The sequence below is a fragment of the Carcharhinus amblyrhynchos genome, chromosome 3 (genome assembly GCF_965287045.1).
Source record: "Carcharhinus amblyrhynchos chromosome 3, sCarAmb.v2.hapA, whole genome shotgun sequence".
NCBI lineage: Eukaryota > Metazoa > Chordata > Chondrichthyes > Carcharhiniformes > Carcharhinidae > Carcharhinus > Carcharhinus amblyrhynchos.
Window position 1 is genome coordinate 56507671 of NC_137326.1, and position 12311 is coordinate 56519981.

The 12311-nt window shown below is 45.3% G+C and overlaps 1 protein-coding gene across 6 annotated transcripts in view; it reads left to right on the top strand.

Annotated features, from left to right (window-relative positions):
- Positions 1-12311, top strand: part of grip2b (glutamate receptor interacting protein 2b) — a 357455-nt gene that overhangs the window by 266217 nt on the left and 78927 nt on the right. For all 6 annotated transcript variants that reach the window (XM_080184152.1, XM_080184180.1, XM_080184188.1 and 3 more), the window contains exons 5-7: positions 5014-5100; positions 8600-8675; positions 9695-9840. In XM_080184152.1, coding sequence (XP_080040278.1) covers positions 5014-5100; positions 8600-8675; positions 9695-9840 — 309 coding nt within the window. The remainder of the gene's footprint in view (positions 1-5013; positions 5101-8599; positions 8676-9694; positions 9841-12311) is intronic.

The window sequence follows — 12311 nt, forward strand, 5'->3', positions numbered from 1 at the left end:
CTGGTTGGAGAGGTCCAGCGTTTGATGTAGTGCACTCGGCTCCAGAAGAAAGCATCAACATTGCAAACACTGACCAGCTGCTCATGTTGAGTAGAGCTGATTACTCCTTCAATGCAATAGAAGGACTCACTGTTGTGGGAAAGCTTTCAAGGAATCACGAAAGGTAATAAAACTCTAAACTATGTTGAGAATTACCACAGTGACAAGCTGACCAATGCTTCTCCAGTAATATGGGTTTTTTTGTTCACAGGATCTGATTTTTTTTGTGTGAGACAGTGGCAACACCTGAAGATGGATTGAGTCGAGCTTGCTGGGCCAAATGGCTTCTTTCTGCACTGTAGGGATTCTATGGTAACACTTGAGCAATAATAAAATACTTATTTTAAAAGAACAGAGCAGCACAGTGGTTAACACTGCTGCCTCACAGCGCCAGGGACCCAGGTTCAATTCTGGCCTCAGGTCACTGTGGAGTTTGCACGTCCTCCCAGTGTCTGAGTGGGTTGCCTCCAGGTGCTCCAGCTTCCTCCCAAAGATTGCCCCTTAGTGTCCCAAGATGTGTAGGTTAGGTGGATTAGCCATGGTAGATGTATGGGATTGTGGGAATAGGGCAGGCATGTGAGCCTGGATGAGGTGCTCTTTCGGAGAGTTGGTGCAGACTCAATGGACTAAATGGCCTCCTTCCACACAGTAGGGATTCAGTGGCCTAACTACTATCAATGGTCTAACCTTCCCAGGGAAAGGCACCCAATGAGAAGGAGAAGGTTAACAAAGGTATGTGCTCCTTTTTGCTGTTCATTGTGCCGTTGTTGTCCAACGTTGGGGATAATATTGCATACACCATTGTCCTTTGTATTACAGGAGTCCCGATCCAGCTTGGCAGCCTCTGCATTCTGCATCATGTAATTGTGGTAGTTAGAGTTGCTCATCACATCCCTCACAGACCCGGTACTGCAAACTGTCAACTCAATTTCTGCAAAAGTCTTCAATCATCTCCTGCTTTCAAATCTTTTCTTCAATTCATTCAAGGGACGTGAGCGTCATTGATGAGGCCAGCAGTTATTGTCCATCCTTAATTGTTCTTGAAAAGATGGTGCTAAGCCACTGCCTTGAACTGCTGCTGTCCATTGGTGCAGGTACTGCCACAGCGCTGTTAGGAAGGGGGTTTGAAGTTGTTACCATAGTGACACTGAAGGAACAATAATGTATTTCCAAGTCAGGACAGTGTGACTTGCAGAGGAAATGTAGTTGATGGTGTTCCCATACTTGTGCTGCCCTTATGCTTCTGGGTGGAAGATGTTGTCAAAAGATGCCATGACGAGTTGCTACACTGCATCCTGTACGCATGCAGCCATAGCGGTGGAGGAAATCAATGTTTATGGTAGGGTGTCAGTCAAACAGGCTATCTTTGTCCTGGATGGTGTTGTTCTAGCATGTTGTTGGAGCTGCATTCATCCAGGCAAGTGGACAGTGTTCCATCACACTCCTGGTGTCTGTCTTGTGTTTGGTGGATAGACTTTGGGGAGTCATTGCCAATGAGACAGTCAATGCCTGGTATTTGTGTGGCACAGACTTAGCAGCCCCACGCGCCAGTTCTTGCTGCAAGCAGAAACAGGCTTTAGCCATATCAGAGGAATTGCAACAAATATTCTCACTTCTATTTTGATGGAAAGAAGGTCATTGATGAAGCAGCTGAAGGCAGTTGGGCCTAGAACACTACCTTGAGGAACTCCTACAGATGATTGACCTCCAACCACCACGACCATTTTCCTTTGTGCCAGGTGTGACTTCAACCAGTGGAGCATCTTCCTCCTGGTTCCCATTGACTCCAGTTTTACTGGGGCTTCTTGATGTCATCCTTGGTCAAATGCTACCTTGATGCCAAGTGCAGCCACTCTCATCTCACCATTGCAGTTCAACAGTTTTATTTATATTTAGACTGAGCTAAGTGACCCTAGCAGAATCCAAACTGAGCATCCATGAACAAGTTACTGGTGAGTAAGTGCCGCTTGATAGTGCTGTCCATGCCACCATCCAGAAGTTTACTAATGGTTAAAAGCAGTCAGCTAGGAAGTCAAGGTGAGGCCAAGATGGATCATCCAGTCAGCAATTCTATTGTTTTGTGTGCTCACATGTAGGGTTCCCCCATCATTTACAATGAGGAAGTTGAAGGAACTCTCTCCACTTGTTAATGGGTTGATTTTTTCCAACACATTTATGACCGGATGTTGCAGGACTGCAGAGCTTTGATCTGATCCATTAGTTGTAGAATTGCTTAGCAGCTCCCCCCTCTCCCCCGCTATGTATAACAGGCTACATTTTTCTTTCGTATGCATGTAGTCCTGTGTTTTGGCTTCACCAGGTTAGCATCACATTCTTAGATATGTCTGATGCTGCAATTGGCAACAACCAGGGTTATTGTATTATGGGGGTTACACACTGTGGTGGAATACAGTTCTGGAGTTGCTGATATCTCACAGCACCTCCTGGATCACAGTTTTCAGCTGCTAGCTCGGCTCTGAATCCATCCCATTTAACACACTGGCAGTGCCACGCAATATGACAAGAAGTGCCCTCGGTGTGAAGGTGGAACTTCGTCTCTGCAAGCATTTGCGCAGTGCTCACTCCTTCGAAAACTGTCATGGAGAGGGAGATGAGTTAGGATAAGGTCAAGTAGATTCCTTGAGATGGTTCTCTGAACAGCTGCTGCAGGCCCAGTCTGGAAGGCCTGGCCTTCAGGGGTTGGTCAGCACGGTTAGTAGTGTGTTACTGAGCCACTCCAGGTGATAAATATTGAAGCCCCCAACCACCCCTCCCCACCCCGCCAACACACACACACACACACACACACACACACACACACACACACACACACACACACACACACACACACACACACACACCCCTATGCCTACTCCTGAGCCTTGGAGGCCTCAGTGCTTCTTCCAAGTGGTCTTCAATATGGAGGAGCGCCTGGAACCCAAGTGATTCTCTGAGTTACGCTATGAAATCCACCTTGTCACAGAGTACACAGGTCCCTTCCAGAACACTATGGCAATGGCTGCTGGAACTTCAGCGATTAGCTGAACCTTTTGAACAAGAAGCTGTCGTGTGGATTTGGCAGAGACCACATCCTGATAGAATATTGCAGCCTTGCACACAGTTTCCAAAACGGAGCTCCTGCAGTTTGGGAGTTTGTGTCAGGCTGTAACTTCTCCATTCAGGCACTTGGCTGACTGCCTCCTTCAGGATTGTGGCTTTAAAAGATTTCTCTGGCAGCACTCTGTGGTTGGACTTTTACTGTGGATGGCATAGGACCCAAATGGAGCTGACTGACTGGTGCAGTGACAATCTCACCAGCAAGCTCGGTGCAATAGGTTCTATAATTTTAAAGTAGAGAATTTGTAAACCTGATTTAACAAGGCCAGCCCATCTTTTCATTGAGCTGTGGTGTTTATTTGAGGTTTGTGAAGAATGGACCTGAGGATACTAAACTAAAAAAGGAAACCTTTAATTGACTTGGTAAAAATCTGGCACCAGCGCTTGCACTCAAAGCCCAATTCCATAACTCACACAGAGAAACAGACTGCACAATACATAAACACGGATGGAAATACTTCTCCAGAACATTGAAGAAAACCTCCCATTGTAAATGTAAAACCCAGATCACACATTCCATTATTGACACTATGAAAGCATTGTATGGGATCACTTCATGAATAAGTGTGGAAGTTGTCAGTGACTGCATTGTTGGAGTTGATATATTGTGCCTGTCTCAAAGACATTTTAAACACAAGTGGCCCATTCATTCTCTGGATTTTTCTTGATTCTTCCATGGCCATCACTGACAGGGACAGTATTTGATGCCCATCACTAATTGCCTTTCAACTGAGTGCCTTGTTCAGCCATTTCAGAGGGCAGTTGAGAGTCAACTACATGGAGTCACGTGTAGGCCAGGCTAGGTAATGTCCTGAGGGACATTAGTAAACCAGATGGGTTTTTACAACAATCGATGGTCACCATTACCAAGATCAGCTTTTAATTCCAGATTTATTAATTGAATTTAATTTTTGAAAGAATGGGTAGATATTTTGAAAGAATGGGTAGATATTTCAAATATTGAGGGGGTTACGATGTGCAGCCATAGATGAAAGATTAGATGTTAGAGATTTAAAACAGAGAGCAGGAGGAATTTAGTTATACTGAAGGTTGTGAGGCTGTAGAATTCATTTCATGGGTAACTGGCTGAGGCAGAAATGCCATCAAATTTCCACGATAGATTTGAGAGGTATAGGATTGAGGGGATATTAGGGCAAGATAGATAAATGTGGATATTTATTTTCCCACATAGAGGGAAAATAAAATGTGCAGGCTAGGTGGATTGGCCATGGTAAATGCACGGAATTATGGAGCTAGGATGGAGGAGAGGGCCTGGGTGGAATGCTCTTTTAGAGAGTCTGTGCAGACTTGATGGGCTGAATGCACTATAGGGATTCTACGGTTTTAGGGTAAACACTGACATGGGCAGATTGGGCAGAAGGGCCTTTTTACTGTGTTGTGACTTGTAAGTAATCCTCTGTGACTAACTCATATCTCTTTTCCTGGTATCCTGAAGACATAAACACAAGCTTGGAAATGGTCCTATGGGTGTTGGTCATTCTCTGGTAAATTGGTCATGTTGCCGTTCAAGTGAACCGTGACACTGAGAGCCAAACAAAAGGAAGATCACAAATTATACAGCTTCTATCTTCAACCAATGTTCAAATATGTACACTTTTGGCACAAGGTTTGAAAATCAATCAACAGAAGGAACCCTAACTGATTTATTAAGGAGTCCATCTCTGTAGTCCATATATAGGCTGAAGGTAACATCTCTCCTACTTCCCTAACTGTGTATTGGCCGCGGATCAAACCTGGTGGCTCCACGCGCTGTACAATTCAACACCAGACTGGGCACAGACATGTTTCCTTGTAATCTATCCTCTTGTATAAAAAAACTAAATATTTTCATTCCAGTTCCAGATAACAACACAAGAGTTATTCCAAAGACCATTGAAATCTCACTGTACAAAGAAGGGAACAGCTTTGGCTTCGTGATACGGGGTTAGTCTTTTTATTATTTTCAATGTTTCTCTTAGTGCCTGCTGTTTTCGGTGATTGTCTAACTCAGACTACCAGCTCTGTCCAATGGAATAAATCAAGGTTCAATGTGAATCAATAGGAGTCCCAGTCATTTTATTACCAACCTTCCGTTACTCATTAATTAAAGGGACGTGCCCTCGGGAAAACAGTTTTGGGAAACAAGACATGACATAGTTAGGTGAATAAGAAAGAGTTTGTATTTGCATAGCACCTTTCACAGCTTCGGGGCTTCCTTACAGAGTTTTGGATAAATTGTGACACAACAAAGGCCCACAAATATCATTGAAATACATTTCTTTTAGTGTGGTTTGTTAAGGGATTAATAGAACACCATGAAGAAGCACTGGTTCTTATCCGAAACCTCAGCATTGGGATCTTTTAGGTTCATGCTTTTGTTATCTCTAGACTTGATTCCAACACGTCCCTGGCTGGTTTCCAACAATCAAACCTCCCCAAACTGGAGGTCGTTCAAAACTCTGCTGCCTTTTTCTTAACATCAGTCCTGATCCCCTATCACCTTCTGTGCTCCCTGATCTATCACTGTTCAAGCAACACCTTGATTTTAAAATTCTTATCTTTGTTTTTAAGTCCCAATATAGTCTCTGTGCTTCTCTAATTCTGGCCTCTCATGCATTCTCTCCACTGTCGATGGCAGTGCCCTCAGTTACCTCGGCCCCAGGGTCCGGAGTTCCTCTCCCTAAACCTCTCCACCTCGACCTAATTTCCTTCCTTTAAGACAATCTTTAAAACCTATGAATGAAATTTTAGAATTATACTTCAAAGTTGTTTTGAGTGGGAAAAGTGAAGGGCAAGAAAATACAGAAAATTCTGGAAAATCTCAGCAGGCCTGACAGCATCTGTGGAGAGGGAACAGAGCCAACGTTTCAAGTCTGAATAACTCTTCGTCAGAGCTGAAGACAGTGAAAAATAGGATGAGATTCATCGTGTTGTGAGGAGATGGGAAAACTGTGGGGGCCTGGACAGAGGGTCAGAGGCTGGTGGAGATGAAAGAGATGGACAAAGATGACATAAACAAAAAGATAAAGGGAATATGAATGGCGGTGATCATTGGCTTAGAATGATTCTGATACTAGCCCATCAAGAGATCAGAAAAGCAGAAGACAGCCTGCTAGTTGCCTTGCCAGCCTTTCCTGCCACTGTTTTAATGGAAGGGGTGGGTTCCACAACACCACCCTGGCAGGACGAGCTTTGAATGAGTCAGCCCCACGAGCAACCTTGGCCCCTGACGTATTGGGGTCTTTCCAAAAAAGAAAGCAGAAATAAAAATGAAACCAAAGCAGAAACACCCTACAGAGCTCTCATCCATGGACACAAGATGCCCCACCCAATGCCCCAGGAAAACCCCTCCCCCTACCCTCATCCTCCCCAATGGGAAAACACCTCAACCTCCTGCCTGGCAATGCCCCTTGGTAGTGCCAAGGTACTGCCTAGGCCCAATCCTGTCCTCCCCGGGGATATAGTTACAGTAAGTCCCCAGTGGGGACAGTCTGCCATATTCCCATTTGTCCAGCCCTGTAAACTCTGCTGGTGTGATGTCACATGGGGGAATTCATTATGTGGGGATATTAGAGCAGGGATGCCTTCTAAGTGTATGTAGATGAATGCAAATGGGGTTCCTGATCTTTCATGGCAGAATCCCCTTTACGCTATTGGCTAGGGGTCGGGCGGCAATCTCAATGGAAAATCCTGCTGGTGTAAAAGGGACTGCCATTGGATTCTTCAACCTCACTGCCTACCTGAAATAGGGGTTAAAGATCCCCCTCTACCTCTTTGACTGAACGTGACCATTTGCCCGAATATCTGTGTATGAGGCCAAGCATCATATTTTGTTTTATAATGTTCCTTGGAATGTTTTATTACATTGAAGGGTCCATATCAATTATAGGTTATTGTCGCTCACTGAGAGGGCAGATACAGCCTCAGTTTAATATCTCAGGGAGATTCTTCCAGTCTGGGCCGGGAGACTCAAGCAGTGGCCATGTAGCGGATTCCCCGCTGGGCACCACGGCCTCCATGTGTCTCCAGCCGCTGGATTTCTGGCATGGTCAGGAGCTGTATAAACGATTCTAATGCTCACTGTAATATCATTAGTGGGCCCAGGACTGAAGTTTCCGCGGCCACTAGCATTTCCCTGTGTTTCACTCCAGCAGGCTTTGCAACAGCTCCCCACTAACAGGGAGCTGGCAGCCCGACCCTGCTGAGTTGAAGGGAGGCCATGGAGGCTCCAGAAGGTCAGGGGTAAAGGGGCATACCCCCTAGGCATTGCCAGCTTGTCCCCCTGGCAGTGCTCAAGGGGCAAAGTGGGAATGCCCAGGGAGCACGTTGACACTGCCCACCGGGCACTGGAGAGGAAGCATTCTCTCCATATCAATACTGTCAATATTCCTCAGGATCTTATGTTTCAATCAAGTCGCCTCTTATTCTTCTAAACTCCAATGGGTACAAGGCTAACCTGTCCATCACTTTCTCAAATAACCTGCCCATTCCAGGTATTAATCTGGTAAACTTTCTCCAAACTGCTTCCAAAGTATTTACATCTTTCCTTAAATAAGGAGACCAATACTGTACACCATACTCCAGATGTGGGCCAGAATGTTAGCACCCAGCCTGCCACAGAAATCAGAGCAGGCGAGCGGTGGAATATGGGAAGGTCCACTGACCTCAGACAGAATTTTACAGTTTCGGGCCTTACCAATGCCCTGTATAACTGAAGCCTAACTTCCCTCTTTTGATGTTCATTCTCCTCACAATAAGTGAAATTCTGTCATATTTCCTAATTAATTGCTTTATGTGCATGTGAGCTTTTTGCAATTCATGCATGCAAACTTCCGAATGTACCTGAACTCAGCTCTGCAATTGTTCACCATGCAGAGAATAGCCTTCTTTAAATTCTTCCTGCCAAATATTTTCCTACATTATACTTCATTTGCCAGATCTTTGCCCACTAATTTAACCTATCTTGTAGCTTCCTTATGTCTTCTTCATAATTTACTTTTCTACCTGTCTTTGTATCATTGGCAAATTTAGCAACCGTACCTTCTGTCTCTTCATCAAATGAATTGTAAAAGGTTAAGGCCCCAGCACTGATCCCTATAGCTCACTGCTCCATTAATCCCTCTGCTGTCAGGATGGTGCTATGCCTCAGGGTGGTAGACCGTGAAATCTTAGTTTCCATTCTCCTGATCTCAGCCATGCTGTTGCTGGGAGATGCTGTGCAGAGTACCTCCCTCACAGAAACAGGAAGGACATCAGAAAGCGACCTCTGCCACTCAGCTCTAAAGAAACAAAACAATTTGACCAGGAGGTCAAGTTGCCCGTGTGCCTCCTCAGTCAGCACGTTCTGTGTGATGAGTTGTGGGGAGGGAGGGGACACAGGATGTGAGAAGATTGTTTCTTAAAGCAGAATAAAAGATCTGACCAAATGGATGTTGTGTTACAGGTGGAGCCCATGAAGACTGGAACAAGTCTCGTGCACTGGTGGTGACCCATGTGAGGCATGGTGGGCCTGCAGATAGGTAACGAATGCTGCATTGATAATTGCAAACTTTGTGTTTTGAAATTGTTCCCCATTTCACTCATTACTCCAAATTCCATCAGCTGTCAATTGTTACAATGTTGCAAATGGTGGAAAGCGAAAGGACTTGCCAGGCTCATGATACCCCCTTCCCCTCATCCCATGTAGCCTCAGACCCCTAAATCTCAGCTTCATCCTTGCTGTGGGCAGGGCAGACAGCATACAACAAACATTCAGACTGAGGAAGAAAATGAGGTGGTCACAGCCGCCCATCCTTTCTCGATTCACCCCAATATGATTGTAAACATGCGGGCGGCATTGTCCCTGCGGCATTTTTCATGTTGGCTGAGGTGGTGGAGATCAGAAGATCCTGCTGCTGTCACTGAGGTCTCCTGTGGCAGGCATTCGCCAACTGCAGGACGGGAAGATCCCGCTGATGATAATAGCCAGGAAGTTGCAGCCACTTTCCAATATTGTGATTATAAATTCTGTGCCGTCCTCAATGTTACATAGAAACGTAGAAAATACGAGCAGGAGTAGGTCATTTGGCCCTTCGAGCCTGCTCCGCCATTCATTACGATCGTGGCTGATCATCCAACTCAATAGCCTGATCCCGCTTTGCCCCCATATCTTTTGATCCTCTTCACCTCAAGTGTCATATCAAACTACCTCTTGAAGACATACAGCGCCCTGGCCTCAGTTACCCATTGTGGCAGCAAACTCCACAAGCTGACCACTCTCTGGGTGAAGAAATTTCTCCCCATCTCTATCCCAAACAGTCTACCATGTATCCTCAGACAGTGACCACTGGTTCTGGACACCTCCACCATCAGGAACATGCTTCTTGCACCTATCCTGTCTAATCCTGTGAGAATTTTATGTTACAATGAGAGCTTTTGCCCTTTTCAGTGTTGTGGCTATAGACCCTGTGGCCTAGTCAGTTTCCCATTCCATCAGAAAATTCATTCGGGCAGAAGAGAAATGACAGATAAGTAAATGTTTTTGTCTTTGTATTTTCAGGGAAGGAACGTTAAAAGTTGGAGACAGATTATTGAGTGTGGATGGGATCCCACTTCACAATATCACTCATTCCGAGGCACTGAACATTTTGAGACAATGTGGGCAAGAGGCCATCTACCAAATTGAATATGATGTCAACGTCATGGGTAAGGAGTTTGCACCCTTGCTGGTGGAAATGTTTTTAGGGAGTGGGCGGTCTGCAGTTAATAGAAATTGCCCTTGAACAAGGTTTGATTAATATTCTCAAAGCCACGTGCCATACAATGCCAATAAAACAGAGAGCTACCCAGCTTCTGTGCACAAAGTGTTGACCTGATTTCAACAAGGAACTGGAATGTGAGAGAAAGTGTTTACACAGCAACATTCAAAGACAAAGGAAGGTCAGTGAACTGTCAAAGCTTATCCCTTTGATACTTCTATCCAGCCTAGCATGCAGTTAGAGTTTGAATATGCCTTCCTTTGACTCTAACTTCACTGGTAGGTAATTTTGAACAAAAGTAAGTCTTTGAAATTTAATTTTTTAATCGTTTCTTTTATGCCTAAACCAAGATTTAATCCGGGAAATGGCCTTTTCTGAGAGTGCAGTGCTCCTTTAATAACCATGCTGAAGTGTTAGCCTGCATTCAGTGCTCAGAAAGTGGGGCTAATACCTCTGAGCTTGGACAAACACCATGAAAAAAAGATCATTTTAAACTGTTGAATCAGATTTACATTGTTTACAGGTAATTTGAACCTAATTAAGAATTTTTAATCCTTTCCCATGTATGTCTGTGTACAAAGGCACATTTCATAATATTGAACTCCCTTCCTGAAAACTCAATTCCAATTTGCCCCATTTAAAAAATATCTTTGTCCCATCTACCAGCAGATTTGCCGTATTTACTTGGTACAGAAATGCATTTTATTTGTTTAATCTCTCCTCCCCCGTTCCTCACTTTTTTTTTCTTTTATATTTTCTGGGATGTTGGTATTGCTGGCTGGGTCAGTGTTTGTTGCCCATCCTGAATTGCCCTTGAACAGAGTATCTTGCTTCAGAGGGCTATTAAGAAAGAACCACAAGCTAGAGCAGGTAAGGATGGCAGATTTCCTTTCCTAAAGGACATTAGTTAAACAGATGGGTTTTAACAACAATCAGTGATAGTTTCATGCTCACCATTACCAAGACTATTCCAGATTTTATTGATGGAATTTAACTTGCATCAGCTGCAGTGGTGGGATGTCCACGGAGCATTAACCTGGAACACTGGATTCTTAGTCTACTGACTTTCTCACTCCTCGGTATCTCTCTGATGGGTTTGTAGATCTCGCTGTGGTTTCTATTAATCTTGTAAAGGCAGGTCCTCACTTTACACTCTCGTCTTCCTTTGCCCCATATATAATGATTACACAGTAGCTGCTGTATTTTGAATGGACATCGATCCTGTTCCTGAACACACAGCAATCACAGTGTGATTAAACCTGCTGTCCTTTTGAATTGATTCCCCTTAAACTCTGTGAATGTGTACTGTGAAGCAGATCTATAATCCTGAATCACGTTCTCTTGCCCTGAGAGACTATTAGCTGCCCGAAAGAATTCTTGATGACACTGACAATAATTATGACAGAAATCAATCCCTTCACTCGTGGGCCAGCTGATGGTTCAGGGAGGCAAGGTCAACTTCAGTTGGGGTGGCTCTCAGGCCAGAAATGCTTGACAGATGCTCACTGCCTCAACTCAACCATCAACTCGACCGGGATGTGGGACTGTAAAGTTTATTTATTTGTGTCACAAGTAGGGTTACATTAACGCGGCAATGAAGTTACTGTGAAAATCCCCAAGTTACCACACTCCAGCACCTGTTCGGGTACACTGAGGGGGAATTTAGCATGGCCAATGTGCCTAACCAGCTCATCTTTCAGGCTGTGGGAGAAAGCTGGAGCACCCGGAGGAAACTCACGCAGACATGAGGAGAATGTGCAAACTCCACACAGACAGTGACACAAGCCAGGAATTGAACCCAGGTCCCTGGAGCTGTGAGTCAACATTGCTAACTGTTGTGTCACCGTGCTGCCCATAGTCACAGGAATATGAGACCCTGTGCCCCAGCGTACAGACTGTGATCCTGTACCCCAGCGTACAGACTGTGATCCTGTGCCCCAGCGTACAGACTGCGATCCTGTACCCCAGCGTACAGACTGTGATCCTGTGCCCCAGCGTACAGACCGTGATCCTGTGCCCCAGCGTACAGACTGTGATCCTGTACCCCAGCGTACAGACAGTGATCCTGTACCCCAGCGTACAGACTGTGATCCTGTGCCCCAGCGTACAGACTGCGATCCTGTACCCCAGCGTACAGACTGTGATCCTGTGCCCCAGCGTACAGACCGTGATCCTGTGCCCCAGCGTACAGACTGTGATCCTGTACCCCAGCGTACAGACTGTGATCCTGTACCCCAGCGTACAGACTATGATCCTGTGCCCCAGCGTACAGACTGTGATCCTGTACCCCAGCGTACAGACTGTGATCCTGTGCCCCAGCGTACAGACTATGATCCTGTACCCCAGCGTACAGACTGTGATCCTGTGCCCCAGCGTACAGACTGTGATCCGGTGCCCCAGCGTACAGACTGTGATCCT